General features: G+C 29.4%; 1 protein-coding gene across 2 annotated transcripts in view; it reads left to right on the plus strand.

The window, feature by feature from the left end:
- Positions 1–14,308, plus strand: part of LOC107164533 (putative phosphorylase b kinase regulatory subunit beta) — a 36,328-nt gene extending 22,020 nt beyond the window's left edge. For both annotated transcript variants that reach the window (XM_015512386.2, XM_015512387.2), the window contains 12 exons: positions 1,735–1,881; positions 1,967–2,050; positions 2,111–2,298; positions 3,065–3,180; positions 3,247–3,392; positions 4,805–4,937; positions 8,038–8,180; positions 8,327–8,529; positions 10,418–10,555; positions 12,202–12,442; positions 13,471–13,575; positions 13,898–14,308. In XM_015512386.2, the coding sequence (XP_015367872.1) occupies positions 1,735–1,881; positions 1,967–2,050; positions 2,111–2,298; positions 3,065–3,180; positions 3,247–3,392; positions 4,805–4,937; positions 8,038–8,180; positions 8,327–8,529; positions 10,418–10,555; positions 12,202–12,442; positions 13,471–13,575; positions 13,898–14,080 (1,827 nt within the window). In that variant the 3' untranslated portion in view covers positions 14,081–14,308. The remainder of the gene's footprint in view (positions 1–1,734; positions 1,882–1,966; positions 2,051–2,110; positions 2,299–3,064; positions 3,181–3,246; positions 3,393–4,804; positions 4,938–8,037; positions 8,181–8,326; positions 8,530–10,417; positions 10,556–12,201; positions 12,443–13,470; positions 13,576–13,897) is intronic.
- The last annotated feature ends 6,524 nt before the right edge of the window (positions 14,309–20,832 follow it).

Genomic DNA, 20,832 nt, shown 5'->3' on the forward strand with positions numbered 1-20,832 from the left:
TTTTTCGACTTTGATGACTTTTTTCGTTTCACTCTGATGCCTGTTTCTACCAAAGACGTTAGTCATATTAAAATTAAGTTGAGAATGGTTATTAAATTATTAAATGTTTAAAGTTATCGCCAAGGCTTTTAAAAAATTGACATTAAATTAAACTTACATAGTAATAATACAGATTTCCAATTATTATTGACTATTAAGAACTTTTCAAAATCATTAAAAAATCTGCGGTGACTATGGTAATTAAACTTTAGTTTTATGAATGTGAAAACTATTTCAAAATAGTTAACAATTGTGTCATCAATTTAGTATCAAAAGCTAGTATGTGATCACGAAAACTATGAATCTAGTATAGTAAATGTTGCGTTTCACCTTCTCGTGTTATTAATAGACAATAATTGAAAATTTGTATCATAACTACAATATTACAAGTTATACGTTTATAAAAAGCATATTATGTAGAAATTTTAAAAATTTATAATTTGTGTCTTGTGATTTCTTTTTACAGGCTATTTATTATATTATATATTTCCATATGTATTTATAATAATAATTATTAAAATATGCATTTTTTAAGAACTTTTGTTATAACTTAACAAACATGTTATTTAATAGCCATTGCCAACTTAATTTTAAAATGACAGAAATGTTTTTGGTCAAAATGGATATCTGGAAGGTCGATTTGGGGCGAAACGGACCTCGCCGACACCCTAGAAAGCTTGCGCATCATTATAACTTGGAGAGTTGGCAATCGCCTGAAATTTCAGTGGCTTATGTTTATGTCATGAAGTCTATTTTCCTACAAATCTTTTTTAGTGCTGATTTCGAAGTATAAATTAGGTATACAATTATGTTATTTGTATTTTTTTTACATTGATATTAAAATAAAGGTCAAGTCCTTGTGATTGATCTAGATGTAATGCGTAGAGTAAACATTTTAATATAGTACATAGTAGTTATTATTATTTATAAGTTATAACGCCAGTGCATATACCTATACATATACCTCGGAAATGTCCCATTTCCCAATCGTAGTCACTTCTAGAATTTTGAACGATATAGAAATAATAGAAATATTAATTGTTTAAGGTGTACTATATTAAATAATATCTGTTTAAAAAATACAAATAATGTTTACAAATGGCCCAATTAACTTTTTATAAAACTTTTTTAGATTAATGGTTCATTAAATTTTTACAGGAGACCATGAGTCTGTGTCATAACTTGAATTAATGACTGCGTATGCCTAATTTTTTGTATTATCAACACGCTTTGGTTGAACTTATTTCGTCAATTTTTTACTGCTGGCTGCACTATATCACTATTGCTGTAAAATATTTCGCACAGTATTGTAAATATTCTTATATTTTATAATAATCTTTAATATATTGTATATATATTAACGCCTATATGTATAAATAATATATAATAATTGTCTGACAATTAGATTTAAATACGTCATATCTTTGTGATGTACATTATGCATATTTTTTAATTTAAGTTTTTGTATAAAAATTATACATGATTCGTTCATTAAAATATGAATTGAATATAGACCTAATTTATGGATACCTAACTTAACCGATACATTATCGTATTATCGATAAATATATTATTTTTTTTATTCACATTTTTTCTACATATTAATATACTAATGCCTTAAATGTTTTCTGTGATCAACTTGTTTAATTTATCCGATAATTGACTGCGTTTGTGATTTTATTTTGTATGTTACAGGGGACTGCTACTGATTTAGTGGTTCAAGTAGTTCTCATAGCGGAATCCATGCGATTGCAAGCGATGATGGCTACGTACGGAATCCAAACGCAAACACCTCATGAAGTCGAACCCGTCCAAATCTGGTCATCCACTGAGCTCATGAAAGTACGACACGTATTGTACTTTCTATAATTGTTTCATTTTTTTTTCTTCCAATGACAAAGACCTAATTGTTTTTTACACTGGGTAGGTGTATACGAATTTGGGCATAAACGAAAAATTGAAATTGACAGGAAGACCTTTAAGGCCTATTGGAGCGCTTGGGACTAGTAAAGTAATGTTCGGTCCGTCTGATGTTTTTTTTCATAATTTCATTATTGATCTGTGTTTTTAGATGTACAGAGTTTGCGGAATGACTGTTCTATGTTATCCACTTATATTTGAAGTATCTGAGTTCTATCTTTATCGAGACATGTCACTGTTGATCGATGACATTAAAACTGAATTGAAATTTGTCAGCAGATTTTGGCGGCTTTCTGGTAGACCTACGATATGCTTGTTAATACGAGAAGAACACATGAGGTAAAAATGTTGACTATAAATATCTCATTTTATAAATAAACCAGTTGAATATAATAAAATGTAGATAACATTTTCTAGTGTACCTATTAATAATGGACTTTGATGAACAAATTTAATGTGCTTATGTGTACTTCCGAATGAATTCACTGTTTTTTTTTTTTTTTTTTAAAGCATTTAAGGGGAATTATTTTTTTCATAGACTTAGAAATGGATTCAATAATAGACAGTGCGTTAATAATCTAATAATTTGTAACGCTACAATAATTATAGAATGCATGTTAACTTGCCTCATCTGAAATTAATGTCTATTCTGTGAGCTTCGACTGAATCATATAATCACAATTAAAATCGAAAGCATCCATTGACTTCTGCAAAACTACTTCGAGTAGGCTTGGAATTAATTTAGAGTTCATAAATTAACCATTAATAAATCAAAATAAATTTTAGCCAAATCCAATTTTTTATAAGTGGTAGAAAAAAGACATGCAAATGTATGACCTGCTAGCCCTGGTGATAGCAATCCCACCACAAAAATATCACATTATTGAAAATCGATACATTCTCTTGTTTTGTCCTAAATCTAAAGTCAAATTCATTTTCTGAGGATGTTTGTATTAAACTTTTTAGCTTTAGAATTTGACCTTAACTATTGAATAAGCCTTATGCAGCACTCACCAAAGTTTAAATTCAACATTCTTACTCTGATGTTTGAGTGTTGTTGAAAATTGTGGGTTTTAATTATTGTTTTATTGTTTACACTATTCAGAGATCCACAGTTTGAAGAGATGTTGGATTTATTTGCAATGTTAAAAAAAGGCCACTGTGACGGCATTAAAGTGAGGATAGGACGATTACAAAATTTACTATCTTCTTCGTGCATGGGTATGTCTATTTATCTGTAACATATTTAACATCTGTCACCGATCATATAATGTCGTTATATTAAAGAACACTTGGATTTCGTGAACAATATTGGTGCCCGAGATTTCAAATTTCAATCTTTCAAACAACTGGAGTACGATTATAGTGGTTATCAGAGTTTGACGGATGTACCCAAAGCTATGGTATATTCGGAAGATATTATAAATGTGCAGGTAAATTACTTTATATTTTACTAAGTAAATTTGTTTCTCATATGTCAGCTATATTCTCAATTTTGATTAGGTATTGTCGATGAAATAGAACAATTTTTTTCTCATGTTTTTGAAGATTTTGTTCAACATAATGCAAATAATTACCTAGGTATTTACAATAATTTAAAATTTAGTATTTAGAACGTTGAAATGCTTATGCATAATTTTTCAAGGAATAATTAATTTGAATTTTAAAAATTAATATATGAGTGTGGAGAAACAGACGGTGCTGTTTTGAAAGGCTATTAAAAAAAAAACTACGCAACTTACAGAAATTATATTTATTTAATGTTATTCAGTACAATATGTCGTTTTATGTATCAAGTTTTAAAAATGACATCAGAATGATGATGGCCGCCTGCAGTGATACATTTATGAAGGCGATTTCTGAAGTTTTCTGCCGCATTTTGACATATTTCGATTGGAATAGCGCCAATTTCCTCCCTTATTCATTCTTTGAGTTCTTCTAAGGTGTGAGGCCGATGTTTAAAAACTTTTTCCTTCAGGTAGCCCCACATGAAAAAATCATAAATGCTTAAGTCCGGTGAGCGCGCGGGCCTACGAGGTGCGTAGGGAACATCTGTGGCAGCTTCGACATTGAAACTCGATCAGTATGTGCCGTAGCCCCGTCTTATTGGAACCAGATGTCCCCCATATCTGTTACTTCCATTATATTTTCCAATTAAGGTTCAAAATAATTGTCCAACATGGAAATGTAACGTCGAGCGTTTGTCCATTCTCCTTAAAAAAATAAGGCCCAATCACCCTGAATTTTTAAATTGCACACCACACGGTCACTTTTGGGGAGTGAAGAAATCTCTCGTGAATTTGCTGTGGATTATTTTCTGCCCAATAGCGGCCTTGTTGACCTCACATGGATCCGGTTCAACATTTTTTGTGATCAATTCACGCGATTTTAATAGTCAAGTTGACTCAACTCTTGGACCATCATAATCTTGAACGGGTGGAAGAATAAGTCTTGATGCAAAATCCTCCTTACTGAGCGGTTAGAAATGACCAATGCAATTGAATGCTTCCGGGCAAAACGCGTAGGGGACTGTACAATAGCTTCTCTCACTCTCGTCAAATTTTCGGGTTTTATATTGGCTTGTACCTACCTGTGTAAATATTTTTTGTATCTTTTTATAAACAAAATTAATGTTGTACATATTTTATTACATGCCATGTAAATCCTATTCCTTATAATATTATAAACATTTGTAGGTATATACTGTTTAGTTTAATGAGAAAAAATTGTACGTACTAAATGCCGCTAAATTGTATCATTATATTGCATAATTACGTTTATTATAATATTGCATACAATATTATGTGTATTGTTAGGTAATTACTGTAATTTTACACCGTTACAGTCCTATCTGCACAAAAGTACCAACGAAATTATTCAGACGATAAATGATGGAGTTGGATTATATTCGCAAGCTCAGCTGTACGGATTGTTGTTGAAAAAAGAAGGCATTGAAAAAGAAGTAAACGGACACACAAGTAAGATCATGGTATTAAACTGTTGATTAGGGCTTGTAATCGAAACGGTTTTTGAGGCTATAAGATTAAAGGCAATGGTTACAAAAACACAAGGTTGGTCATTAACAAGTTAAAAAGTTAAAGTTTAGTTACTGGTAATTAAGTTACTTTACGAGTTAATTTTTTTTGAAAGTAACTTCTAACTTAATGAGTCATTTTTTTCATGCTATGCAGTATTAATATACATATTTTACCGTACCTAAATTATAAGTAAATTAGTTTTATATAAATAGAAAACATAATATTTTTAAATATCAAATATTATTTCTTAATATAATATCACATTATAAAATATAAAAATGTATAATAATGATTATTATATTGGCATATTGCATAGATATCCACGGAATATAAAATAAACCTAACATATAAACCATGAACTAGTACACAGGACTAGATACTACAAACAAAATCACGGCCGTAAAATTTTACGGAGTTAGTATACATGCGATTTAACTTTAATCTGACTGTTACCAGCAAAAACTACGTTTTTTTTATAGGATAATACACAGTTTCAGCATAACAACACAAAATAATGAATAGAGATAATATTATGGTGCTCATGAACTACTACACGTGTAGTAATTTATGATGATAATAGTGATTTTAATTACCTAATAATTAGGAATAATACCTAGTATCTAATTACCTAGTTAATCTTAATACTAATAGTTTTTGTTGTGTATAAAAAAAATTGGTACATTTTGTCATTCAATATGTTTCACGTTTATTTCATGTTTTAACCAACTTTGACAATTTCTTTTTTTTTCTGAGCTTACTTTGATTTGTCATTTGTGAATATTGTCTCATTCTCATTGTTAAGTAGTAGATTATAATAAATGTCAAAACTTTACTGGGACTTACAGGGAAATGTTAGTAAATTTGTTTTGTGTTCCATAGGAAATAAGCCATTATTTCTTCAAATACATTAGAACTTTCACAAAACACTTCAAATTCTTCTAAGTCCTGTTTTAATTTTTAAAAATGCATTATTTCTTATTCAAAACTCAATATAATTTGACGTTATTAGGGAAAATACTCAGTTTATAGGAAGAACAACAGCCCATTTTGCCATCCTCGTACACACACTTATGGTTTAAACTTTACATGTAAACAAAGTATTTTGAAAACTGTTAGGATTAAGATAATTGAAAGGAATATAAAAACCAATATCATTGCTAGTGCAATACTTTACTACACTCAGCGAAACTAAGCGGGTGACCGTCATGCTCCTGATGGCAAATTTTCGGCACAATATACCTTATAATATAATATATGATGTAAGGATACACAACATTTTTCATAAAACAGCTGAAACATGGCTGAACCAGCTATTCATTTAATAAATAATACTTTAAAACCCCCGGGTTACAAGAAAACGCCCGTTTGGTGCGCTAGTTTCGCTTCCTGAAATACACAATGCAAAGCTAATATAATATCACCTAGTATAAAACTAAATCTTCTAACTACTACTAATCTATGTTATTACTAAAAAAATAAAACCTGAACAATTCTATAAAAATAAATTCAATTTTTAGAGATCATAATGTTAATTTAGATAATATATACAATAGAAAAAAGGCAGTATATTATATTATGAGAAAATATTTCTTAAATCACAGATGGCGCTGCGTCACATGTGTACTGAATATGTTTTGTGGAGATGACCTCCTACTATCCTTCTATGAATCTTATTCGTAGTGTCTAGTCCTGTCTAATAGTTTAGAATAAAATAAGTAAACGCAGAGGAAGATACTGTAGAATATATTTATTTTTCCCATAAGATAATATTGTTTTCATCAATATTTTAGTTAGATTCAAACAAGGTATTATAAGTGATTAAACATAAACGTAGCACACTACTTCATATATTTCTTCTTCAAAGAAAATGTATGAATCATATAATTTTTACATTTTATCCAGTTCAAAAAAGTATTTATATTAAGCAATATAACTATGTGTTCAGTACCCCATACACGCTTGTATACTCATTTAACATTATTAACTAATAATTATTACTTTAGATACCTAGGTATTTATAATTATATTTTTATTCATTCATAGAATGAGTGCTTATTTAATTTTTTTTCCTCCCATGTTAAATCAATTTGTTTTAAATTTCTTAGAAGTCTTGATTTTTTAGTATGAAACACTTACGAATTTATAAATGGGCAGTGACTTAAGACTTAATATTATTCTCTTATCATCTATCTATTATCTATGGAATCCTGCACAAATTATCCTTATTGAATCGCTTTAGCATGTTCGAAAATGTGTTTTACGCATTATTGCATATAAGCGACAACAACGTTTCCAACCACAATCCATTTGAGCATTGATCCTTTTCTCTATCATCAATCTAAGCCTGTTTCAATTTGGATTCACTTGCATCTTTATGTACGTACAATGATCGCTATATATTTTATAGTTCAACTTGTAGATTACATAATAACATGTCTCGCGTTCCTGTTTCTATGATATCTTTTACATTTCATCGTACAACTTATAATAATAAAAACCATTTTGATTGAATATTATGTTACGTGTTTTGGCTTGATGGTTATCCTCAGTCACTAACGTGTTATGAGGTTAGCACCAAGCATGGACTGGTGTCTTTAATTCCCAGATAGGTGACCACCCGGATTTTTAGTGACGAATCCTTGCCTCACATAAACGTATCCCTCAACTAACTATTATTAATTATTATGCTGAAGAATGCTAATGACCATATTCGTCGATACTTAAGAACAATTAAAAATAAAATACTAGTTTATATATACAACACTATTATATTATAATATTCGTACATTTTTAGTGACATTGTTCAATTGTTGTAATTATGTTCGTTTTCATCATATCATTATCTCCTATCATTATTTATTAGTTTTCCTAACAGAACATTTAGTATTAGGCGTAATAACATAGCGGTGTTTTTGAGAAACCTACTTTAAAGTGTACGCTGACATTGATGTTGCTTCTGCGCATGATAGTATAGTTGTATTTTATTCATTAAATTCCTGTTCGTTTCCACACAGCTCTGATGACATATATGTGTTTTCAGTCCGACACCATCTAACAAATTTATACCACAGTGCTGGTTGTTTGCACTACTGGATCGCCGTACGATATTGCAGCAGCCTGTTGCGCCATGCAGTAGACAGCATCAGTCCATTTATAACGACCGTTTTAGTCAACGGGAAACAAGTAGAAATAATTACCTATATATATACATATTACATAATTAACTTAATGTATAATTTATATTTTATAATATATATTATACGGCAAAAAAACGACTGCAGATGGAAATTGTTATTATTATAATTAAACAATTCAACCGTGTGTACTAGCTAACCGTCGGGGTCGTGGACCAAAAGGAAACGGTGTTTGATAAGCCAATGACACCAGCGGCCATCCACTCTATAATGTACTCCACCATACAACCATTTAATGTTATACAAGCGGTATTACAACAGGAAATTATTTTGTACTGTGGCCGGCTAATAGCCACCAACCCGGATATGTTCAAAGGAATTTTAAAAATTAGAGTTGGGTAAGTCGTAGCTAATTAGACCTGTGGACTACCTATCTGAGTACTTAATTATACAAGAAAAACACAGAATCGTAGTAATAATTAAAAATATTTGATAATAAATTTTGTTGCGATAATACAAAATGCCAATAATAATAATATCGACCGTAGGAAGTGACGGTTGCGGAGTGACTAAAGTATATGTAGTATTTTACAATAAATCCTAATAATAATTCATCATCGAATACCGCCTAGCTGATGCCCGAGAGACAAACGGTCGCGAACTCGTGACCATCATGTATCTGTTAAGGTATATAACCGCATTGCAGTGAATGTTGACAGCCACCGGTGTATGTTAACATTTACCGTTCATTTTGGTAAATGTTATCAATTATTTCAAATATCTCACAATGCGGGCATTTACCAGTATTTGTTGACATATGCAATAGTTATTTAGTGAATGTTGACATGTCTGACAATATATATAATCAAATAGATAGCCAGATAGGTAAGAATTTTATAAATAAATATAGTTAAACAAATTAATTTTTTAATATAAAGTTTTGGTAGTATATATTTTTTTAAGTTTTATTTATTACAACACGGTAAACTATCGCGGTAAATGTTACAAAGTATTCCCCCATTCTTCGGATAGAACGTCGTTTAATGATATCAATTTTTCTTTGTACACTGCATATTGACTTTGAGTGTACAGCTGACTTATAATCCCATATTTTGTTCCCAATATGTAAAAGTCATTATCAACGTCCATTACAACCGCTAAGATATTTTGGTAATCCATACGTCGCTTAAACTGTTGCGCTCGGTTAAGAATACGAGTCGATTCTGACGAGAGCATATTTAAATTATATTATATATATATAATTATTATTTTAATGTAGCAAACGACTTGCTATCAGATTGTCTTATATACTCTGTTCAAGTTAAAAATGCCCAAACTCGCGCATGCATACTGAGCAACCGTAACTGTCAGATCCCCAGGCGACATCAGATGCCCTGTGATTGGTCGGCATTGTACGACCGCTGCCGTCAACTGTCGGACTCGGCGGCGCTCCACCGTGTATAAAACTTGTTATAAAAACAATCGCGCGCTGGCGTCAGCACTCCAGCACTCCCTGTAACCAGTAGCAAAATGCATGCGCGAATAGTACTAGTTTTCGTCTGAGCGACTGGGCACTCTTAACTTGAAGAGAGTATACAATAAAATTACTAACTTCCAAACGTCTCCAATTTTTTAGGGTGCAATTATTGTTGTGAGAGCCTAATTCTACTACGTCGTTTTATTTTATGAATGCATTTATTAATACCTATCTTGTAATTCATGGTGGACACCATCGCACATGAAATCACAATTTTTGCTACTTCACCAACGTCATTGATACAATTTTGGTCTACTACTTAATGTATTTTGATGTTTTAACTTATTTAAAAGTATGGTAACTTCTTCGACAGTACCTACTTCTAAAAAGGTCTCAATTTGTTCTATTAGTTTTCAGTAATATTTCCGTTCTTTCATCATAACTTTGAGCTTTAAAGATGAGTATCTAGCAGTATTAACTTAATAGTCTCAGAAAAAACTGTTAAATGGTATGTTTTAATATTTTAAGGGGAACACAATATTGTTAAATATTAAGCGTAGGAACCATTTTTTTATTTTGAATGTTTCACACGTATGATAAATATTTTAGCCTAATATTATTAAGCCTTCAGTTTTTATCTGGACTTTTTTGGTTGTTACAGTTCCTTGTTTTGGTGAATATAATTTATAAGTGCTTGCTTAAATTAAGATTTATAAAAATTATTCATAATTAATATATATAATATATTCGAAAAATATAAGCATCTACTTTTTTATGGCATATATTATTAATACGCTTTTTATTTGTAGATGGGTGATGGAAGCTATGAAGTTGCAATTAAATTTTGGCAAGAAAAAACCGTTGTTGGTTGAAAACTTAAGTCCGTATGCCATACGACAATTGTTGCAAAAAATATTTACGGTCAAGGAATGGGGGCAAACAGAGCAGTAAGTACTGTTGAATGTAAACAACACAACCTATATTATATAGATTACATGTAAATTATTCACACTGTAGTACAGCAAACGCTGAATAGGCATTTTGTTTTACTATAGCATATTCGTTCTACGTTCTATGTGGTAACCTGTAGGACGATTAATCGTTGGTTTATATTACGCCTCTGAGCACTATAGTTATTCATATTAATCATACATATTATTATATTATTAAATATATCCAATCTTATTATTGTTTACCTTTAGCTTCTGTATATCTGTGTACTTTAACAAGTACAATTTACAAATATATATTAACAGTTTGGAATGGAATAAATTAGTTTTTACTGTCTATGGCTTTAATCTTGTTTATTTTTGAAATGCTTGAAACGCTTACTTAACCTAATCTATGTACCTAACCTGTAGATTAGTGTATTTAAATGCTTAAATTCGGTACTTAGGAATTGTTGTCCCTTGAACAAAAGTATTAATAAAGCCCTTTAATTTAGAATGTCCATAGCTATGACTAAATTAAATTAATCTTAACACTCAGCATTGGGTGGTGGGGGCCTTAGAATATATAGGATATAGGGCTTGGAGTCAAAGTGAAAATGATGCACTGTGGCCTTACACATCTGGTAGTTGTGGCACTAAACTACTTATGCGTTTATTATATCCGTCTAATCAACACATGATATATCAAAGTTCTGTTCACTAATTTCAATTGTGTGATGTTATTTTTGACAGTTTAGTAATTTAATCTATTATCAACATGGTAAGTTGTAAGTATAAGCGCATTATCATTGAGTTGGTGTCGTTTTTTATTCAATATTTAAAATTTTCAAAAATGATGAGATACATATGAGAATTTTTAATTTTTGATATTTCACATATACTTTGGGTATGATATCCAAATATTTCATGAAAATTAAAGTAGGTATCTAAAAAATGCTGAACTGCTTAACCGATCTTTTGTATATTTATATGTATTTAAATAAAGATAATATTCTTACCCATTAATTTGATTATAGGTCAATTCACTGCCTATAATATCAAAATTAACAGAATATTGAAACTAGGAAGTTAACGAAAATTTGCTTTGTCTTAGGTATATAAGACAGAGACATCAAATGCGTGGGTAGCGTCTTTATAAGCCATTACCGACGTAGAAAGTTAGAGTTAATAAATTAATGGTTTGAATACTTAAAATTAGTCAAAATATTTTGTATGCATAATTTTGTATACTCGTAGTATATTAAAATTATCTACAAAAAAGGCAAAAATGTTCATCTTCCAGTGATTCATGCTTTTTAAACTACAACAAATTAATTAAAATCATTATCTCTTTAACACCAAATTTCTATAAAATAAACCTAAATGAATAACTGTCAATATTATTTATTTTCGATATTCATAGATAGCTGTAAGAGTACCTAACTAATGATAAACATTCCATCAAACATTTTTCTTACAAAACAATAAAAAATACTTTAAACATTTTGACAATTTCAAGTCTTTAATAAATATCACAAAGGGAGCATAATATTTTTTAAACTAGAAAATACTAGTATAATTAATATTTGATTATAATTTTAAAGTCCTACAAATTTTTCCTCTATTAATAACAACATAAATTTCTCATTAATCGTCTATTGCAGGATTAACATGCTGCAAAAACGAAAACTCGAGGGTTGCTTGTGTAGGGTGCCCAATCGGTTCTACAATCAAGTGTGGGACATACTAAGGCGTACTCCTAAAGGTATTCGGTTTCGAAACCAAGTAATGCCGCAACAACCCACCATCAACAACATGACGCATTCTGAGCTTCAGTTCGCGTTGTACGTCGAGAGTATGTTGAACCAATTAGAAATGCCTGAATATAGACAACTCATTGTGGAGGTAGTAATTATTTTTATAATAATAATAATAATCCAATCGCCTATCTATATTATAGTTTGTGTTTTCAACTATTTCAATCAAATAGCATTACACTGTATGATTTTTATATACAGATAAAATAATATCTATAATTCAACTATGTTAGCATTTAAATTGCCATTGTTATTTATTATTCTTTTCTTATTTAATATTAATTTTACTAAATTTAACTTAATTCGATTAAAATTCATTTTAATTTAACTTTTTTCTCATAATTGAAATAAAATTATTTCATAAAATTACTATTTATTTTTCAATTATTTCTTTTTAATTATCATATATTATGTCTTTAAGTAGATATTATATATATACACATATATATATATATAATAATTATGTATATATATAATATATATATTGTATACACGCCTTGACCAATAAAACAATTTATACGATGGACTTAATAGTTCTAAAATAGACTTGATAGAGCTTTCAAAATAAAAATCCATATTTAAATAACCACAAAAAATTACAACTTACTGTCTTCTGTACTACTCCTATATTGGTTTCTGGATATCAGCTTCTGCTCTAGAAGTTCGTTACGTAGATTATCTTTTCTCTGGAATTTCTGGAAAATGATCAATCTTTCAACGAAAGCTCTAGATGAGTTGTCTCCGTGGAAATCCGTGATGAGAAAAAACTTTTTTTATTGAAAATTTTTTAGTCCAAAAAACAGATTTGCTTAAATATTTACAACTCCAAATTATTAATTCTTAAGTCTACTGGGGTGAAGGTGTTGTAGTGTCTCTGATAGTCCACGTCTGAACATTGTCTGTTCGGGTCTCTGCTATATAGGCCTACTTTCCATTTTTCCTCTTCTAACGATAAGTCAGTTTTGTTCCCATGATTGTACGTGCGTACGTACAAGATACAGAATATGAGCGCAATTCACGACCATATGACCGTATGGCCGTTCCTGTAGGCTCTTATTTTAAATTTTAAATTACTAGATAGTTATCACGTTTATATTATAATATTATGTGTTTTAGCTTCTTTGTATAGTTTCCACGATACTCATTCGGAATCCAGAACTCACACTGAAAGAGTTAAACCTAGACAGTTTGGTCACCGAAGCTAACAAAATGTTTTGCAAGGTGAATATAGTTTTGTTTTATTTTTATTTTTTGATAATAACTGTCATTAACAAACCGCAATGGTCATTTCAGCCAAGGATCACAAGGGTTACTGAGTGCATCTAAATAAGTGTTTTGAGTTTATAATCTAATAGAGATAGATCTGTTCAAACTATAATACACCTTATATAATAATTAATTACTAAGTAATTTAGCTTTGTATAAATACAACGAATTTTAGCGTTCTCGAAAAACAAGCTTCAAAATTCATCCATAAAATTCCACCCCTAGAAAATGGTTTGACTATGGTACTAATACTGTTTATTCTTTTTTCTCATCATAGGATAATCAGATGACGCGTAGCGACAATCTGGATGAGTTTATTTCATCCAAGTACTCAATTACCGCCGGATATTTCGCAAGGGCTGTGGTTAACAACATTTTGACTGGTGGCCAAATGGAAACGTCTGCAGTTGACATAGATGAAGTTGATGACGGAAACGATGATAAATGCACAGTGTCATGAGATATAACTACCCACACCGAAGTCGTGGCTTGTTAATGTCATATTATTGAACCACCAGTATCCACCGAACTAACACTATTCCATTCTGTATTTGTTGGACGATGAAAAAGAAAACTCGTTGTCTCACTCAATCGACACTGCACTTATGAAATGACAGGAGTTTCATGTATTATATATTTTATTATAATTATTATCATCATTAAATATAGTTTGATGTCGAAAAATTAATTTTTTTTTTCGTTTAACTGAATTTTTACTTTTCCTTCCATTTCTTTTCTTTGTACCATACGACAAAATCCAATGGTGGACAAATGTTTTACAACAAATTTGAGTTAATTCAGGATAGCCATACGTCCATAATAATAATTATTTGTTTATGAAAACCATTTCAAGTGGAAAAAAATCACTCTATTGTTATAATAATAGTCATAGTTAAGAAACCAATTGTTAAGCGTTAAAAGTTTCTTAAAAATATTTTTAAATTCTCTATTTGTATAGCAATAAGATGAAACAATAATCCAAGGGACACATAATCATAAATCATAATAAAGATGCACTGCGTGTTTAGCCTTTATCATGCGATCATAAACTTATGTAAAATGTAAATAATTATGGATGAATGTACATCTCTACATCTTTTTTTATGGTAATGTAATACCAGGATCCATGTCAATAGATTGTGGTCAATTGACAGCGCGACAATAGATAGTGGACAATAGTTCGCGCGACAATTGAAAATATACGAAAATTGATAGTGTACGACATTGGATAGGGTCATGATTTTTAATTTTTATTTAATTCTGATTTTCCACAAATAAATTAACAAAGTCAATAACTTAAACAAAGTTGTCAATAATAATAATAATAATAATAATAGGTTCTCACAAATAAACTTTTACAAAGTTGTCAATAATTAAAAATATAATATAATTGTACTTAATAAAAAAATCAAACTTGCAGTTGAAAGTTATGCGCAATCTCTCGTAAATAATCTTCTATACCTCTATTATTATAATCACTGCATGTATTTTTAATTTTTTTTTTGCTCGATCATTGTATTTTTTTTTTGATGGTGGTTGATTTCCTGCAACTAATTGTTCAACTTTCAATCGATTGACACGTTCTTCTTTTTTTAGTGCAGTAATGAATTTCCATATAGATAGATGAATCGATGAATTCAACATTGATGAAAAGCAGTTATGCCGGCCCTCCACAGAATTATTTGTTTGAGGCAAATCTGCTTCCACAAGAGAAAAACAGTTCCAAATTGGAATACTAAATTTTGGTTCTCTACGATGTCTGCGTTGTAATCGTCCAATCCAATTACTTTCAAAATTATCAATAAGTGGTAATAAAACCTCCTCGTTAGTTTATAATAGTTATAAATTGTATAATAAAACACACCACTAAATCAAATATATGTATTATTTTTTTTTATCGTAGGTAATTTTAAACGTTGAACAACTTTTAATTAATATACTAAGTATAATAAAATATTTATACATAAATATACTACGTATAATAAAATAAATAGGTACCTGAGCTATTGTTCCAAGAACTGAGTGTGTCGATTCACATGTACTTCTGGCTTTTTCCTTCATTTCATTGACCTGTATTTTGGCTTTAATTTTTGAAATATCCGGAACGTGATTATGGTCCATGTATTTTATTATTTCACCATTAGATACATGAACTCTTCCTCTACATTTTTGTTTGTATAGCACACACCGCCAAATGCTTTTTTCCGGCCTATGACATTCACGCTGATACATGTATCCACCGTCTACCAAAACGTCGGTGCCCCTTTCACTCTTTATATATTTTAAACTCATAATTTTAATAAAATTAATTAATTGAATAAAATGAAAATGTTGTCGAAAACGTTGTACACTATCAATTATCGCGTGATCTATTGTCCATTATCTATTGTCACGCTATCAATTGACTACTATCTATTGACGGGATACCGTAATACCAATGTAAAATATAATTGATATTTTCAAATTATTATCACTTTATTTTAATACAAATAGGTATAATACCTTAGAATAAAATCCATAAAAATGTTTTTTTCATGTTATTTTATAATCTCTAGGTTTTATTATGGCCGAACTTACGGTTGGCAATAGTGTATGAATTTGTAGTCCATAAATATTGTCTATTTGTATTGATATGAGAAAATTTGTTAGTTACTTAAATAGTATTTAAATATATTCATTATTTACTAATGAATGCCTATACCAAACATCATATATAAGTTGACTGCCCCATCGATTTAACTTAACTTGCTCAAATCGCCTTGAGTATCAAATATGATACACAGTCTTCTTTTCGTTTACATCTATGTAAATTAACACAAACTTACCAATCACACCTCGTGTATCACATTTGCTTTTTAACACAATTTGCCACGGTTGCCTTGAATATGATACTATCCATATTTTAATATATATGACGTCATATTTTAAATAGAATGGAATCAAGATTAAAAAAACAGGTAAATGATGTTTTAATATATTATTTAAAGTACTTGTACTTATATAATTGGAATAGTTTATTATTTTAAAAGTAAATATAATTCTAGACATCAGACATGGGACAAGTCACTGAGAACACAATATATTCTTAATCACTTAAAAATTAAAATACCTAAATTAATTTTATCTTATAAACTATAAAATATAATAATAATATTACCTTATTATATAATTATTATTATGTGAAAAAATGAATTTTAAACAATTTAAAATAACTAAAATATTTTATAATTAAGCTACTTTTATCGACTAAAAAAACTTTTTTTTAATTTGTTCATTCTAAATTATTTAGTTTTATTCTAAGTATTGTTTTTTAGTAAATATTGAATAATATATCTTTTACCATTGTCCATTACATATTTCATATTTAAATCTTCCTGTTCAGAAATAATAATAGAAAAATCTGCTTTATAATAATAAAATGAATACACATAATGTGATACCTAATTTGCTGTTATAGGTTCATAATAAAATTATTGCTTTAGCTATCAGTTCTGATGTGCAGTCATTATCAAATATTTCAACAATTGATCTTGAAGATGAACCAATTCAGTCCATCGATTATAAATATTTATATGATGAATTATTTCAAGAACATGAAAAAGTAAAAAAAGAATTGGTTTTACTTAAAGAAGCTGATGTAACCAACAGAAATATTAACGAAAATCTCAGGTTTCAAATAAAACAATTGGAGAAAAATTTAAATGCTGTAAATTTACAGTTGAAAAAACAGAAAAGTAAATAAAGTCTATTTCTCAATATAAAACACAAAAAATAGAAACTCAGGCCATACTGTCATCAGTATTCTATAAAAATCAGTTGGACTTTATATTGAAAAAAAACTGGTTAATTGGTCTAGAGAAGAGATATCAAAAGCATATTTTACTCTCAAGTATTTTAGTAAGCGTGCAAATGTTTAAGAATTACCTGAATTATCCTTTGCCTGGTAAATAATACTTATTTATGATATATGATTATAATTTGTTGGTTAAAAAATATTAAAATATATGTTTAATAATTTATGGGGATATCGTCACTTCAGCGGTCTGCAAAGCGAGTATTGACATGAGAAATACGAAATGGGACATTTTGGCGTGGCCGTTTTGGCATGAAGCCATTTTGACGTGAAGCAAGTTAAATCCTACATCAATTTCATTACACTTTGAATTAGCTCTTATAAATGCAGTGAAAAAACATTTCGCAAATATTATTATTTATTTTTTTTTTTTAATTGAATAAATAATAATAAATAATTTCATTTTATACTATAAATAACCTGAGACATTTACGCCAAAACGGCTACGACAAAACGGCCACGCCAAAATGTCCTAGATCCTGAGAAATGGTATACTTGAAGATGTGCTCAAAATAATGAAATTGAATGGCGATGACATGCAGTGCTATGAAATGTTTACGGACTTAATGTTTGATGAAATCAAAATTTCCAGTACCATGGAGTATGATGTTTTAAAGGATGAAGTAGTTGGTCTCCATAATCAATTGCAAGTTCCAATGGCTCGAGGAATTGGAGGTCAATAGAAACAAACAGTTTATGTTCGATTCGACCAGAAAATGACCAAAGACATTCTTTTCGACATTATTAAAAAGCTGGATGTATTGACTTTAAAACAATTTGTATTGTCAGTGACTATGGAGGTGGAAATGTCGGATTGTGCAGAGCTCTTGATATCAACTATGAAATGCCTGTATTTTCTTTGCCAATAGGAAGGGTTAGGTTAGGTTAGGTTTAAAACTCATAAAAAACTGGTTATTAGATACAGGATTTCTGTTAAATGATTTACCTATAAACAAAAAACCATTATAGGCATTTATTAATAAGACTACAACAGAACTTAGTGTTTGTCACAAAGATACACCAGGACACTTATCTTGTGAAGGCCTTCAAAGGCAAAAAGTACGCTTGACCACACAGTTGCTGTCGCATACAACTGCTACAGCACTTATACACTATAAACCTATAGAAGCTATCAGATTAATCGAAGATACTTCTAATGCCATTGAATTGGTTAATAACTTGTTTTATTTAATTAATATGTCGCATCCTAATAATAAAACTATTACCTTTAAAGCACCTTATGGATTTTTCTTAGAAGAACAAGATGCATTGCTTGACAAAATGTATAAAACATTTTTATCCATGAGATGTGTTGAAAAACTTGGGCTCCAGATATTCCAAAAAGCTATTTTAATGCATATTAACGGCACAAAAATACTTCTCAAAATGTTACAACAATCTTGGTTCAAATATTTACTAACAATTAAAAATAATCAAGACGCCCTTGAAAACTTATTTTCACAACTTCGATCAAGAGGTGGACTTAATGTTCACCCATCTCCTCTAAACGCCTTGTTCAGACTACGAATGATCATTTTGGGCAAAAATCCTGGTATAGATTCTAAACAAGCTAATACCACTGATAAAAATAATGAAGAGTTTATCGTGGCATGGTCATTAAAACAGATCAATTTAAAAAAAGATATTGAAGAACAAAAACATGAAGATCTTGAATATAGCATAGATACAACAAGTGACAGTAGTTTTTCAGAAATTATAAGCGAAGATAAAAATGAAAAGAGTAGAGATGCAATGAAATATTTGACAGGGTGGGTTGCAAAAAAATATAGACTAGTTTCCAGAATTGGGTTTAACTACAACTCAGTATAATGCTGCTCAAAACGAAAATGGTCATGATTATATTCTGCCATCATGAATAAATAATTTATCCTATGGTGGGCTAATAGTTCCTAGTTATAATTTTAAAACTCATATTTTTAGAATTGAAAGATTATTAAACGAAATTACCAAACAACAAATTCCATAAGGACTTAAAGTTGTTAAAAATTTGTCAAAAAAAAATTATTGAGAGAATGGAAATCGAAGAAAAGTATAAACTTGTTGTGCAGACGTATGTAAAACAAAGAATACTTATTCGTATGAAATATTTAAATCAGCATACAAATATTTTAAATAAAAAAAGAAAAGTAAAACTTCAGCTCCAATGACTACAAAAATTAAAAAGACTGATGACTTAAATGTACCAAGTCACTAAAATTTAAATTATTGATTTTAATTACACCTATGTATTATTTTTATTTGTTTTTGACTGAACTATTTTTTATATCATTTTTATATCAATAGTGTAAACTTACAGTTTACTTAAGCATAATTATTATTATTATAATATTAATGATGAAAAATACTATGTTTAATAAATTTAATTAATATGTATAACTATTATGCTTTATAATTGATATGCATATTATTATACAATATAAAAATGCATTTGTTAAAATAATATTTATGATGTAATTCAAACAATAATATGGGCATATTATTTACCAGTGTCCAGCACAATGAGAATTAAGAGCTCATACTGAGATTTTACGCGTACAGGAAATGTCTGGTAAGTGTCCTGGTGAAAGGACTGCTCAAGTAGTTCATGGTTAAGCAATTTCTATTCTCAGCATACCGATTGGTGATGAACAATATTTATTATTTGATGCGACGCATATGGTAGATACTTTGCAAAGTAAACTTAAAACTAGAGCCAGAACCGACGGAAGATGTGACCATTATTTCATTTCCACATTATTGATTTTCAATCTAAGATGATGTTGAAAGAAACGTGTTTTATAATCATAGAACGAGAAAAATATTAATATACAAATATTGTACATAAAAACAGTAAAAACAATAAAAATACTTTATTTAATATACTTAATTTCGACAGAATCGGTTCACCAATAATTGGAATTTGAATGCATAAAAGATAAACAAATAGAAATACATTTTCATTTATTTTTATTTTAATATTAATTGCCCATTAAAAATACTAACGCTTGTGATTTATTAATTTATTTATAAACCTGCGTCCTGCACCTTTAATTATTGTTTACTTGAACTAGGCAATGGCGTAGATCAACTAACACCCCTGATGTGATACATTAAAACAGTTAGGTATAAAAAAAATTTGTCTTAACTATGATTATTGAAATTGAATTTGTAAAATTAAAAAAAAAAAATTATTCCAAAAACTTAATGTTTATTATTCTCATACTTAATAATATATAACATTCTTTGTTTTATTTTCTGGCACGTAAATAAACAGTTTTTGGTATTCTGACACGAACAAATTTTAAGTAAATGATCTATTTATTAAGTTTACATTTTACTGGACAGATGGCGCCATATTG

This window comes from Diuraphis noxia, unplaced genomic scaffold (genome assembly GCF_037042655.1).
Source record: "Diuraphis noxia isolate RWA-SAM2 unplaced genomic scaffold, SU_Dnox_SAM2 contig0006, whole genome shotgun sequence".
NCBI lineage: Eukaryota > Metazoa > Arthropoda > Insecta > Hemiptera > Aphididae > Diuraphis > Diuraphis noxia.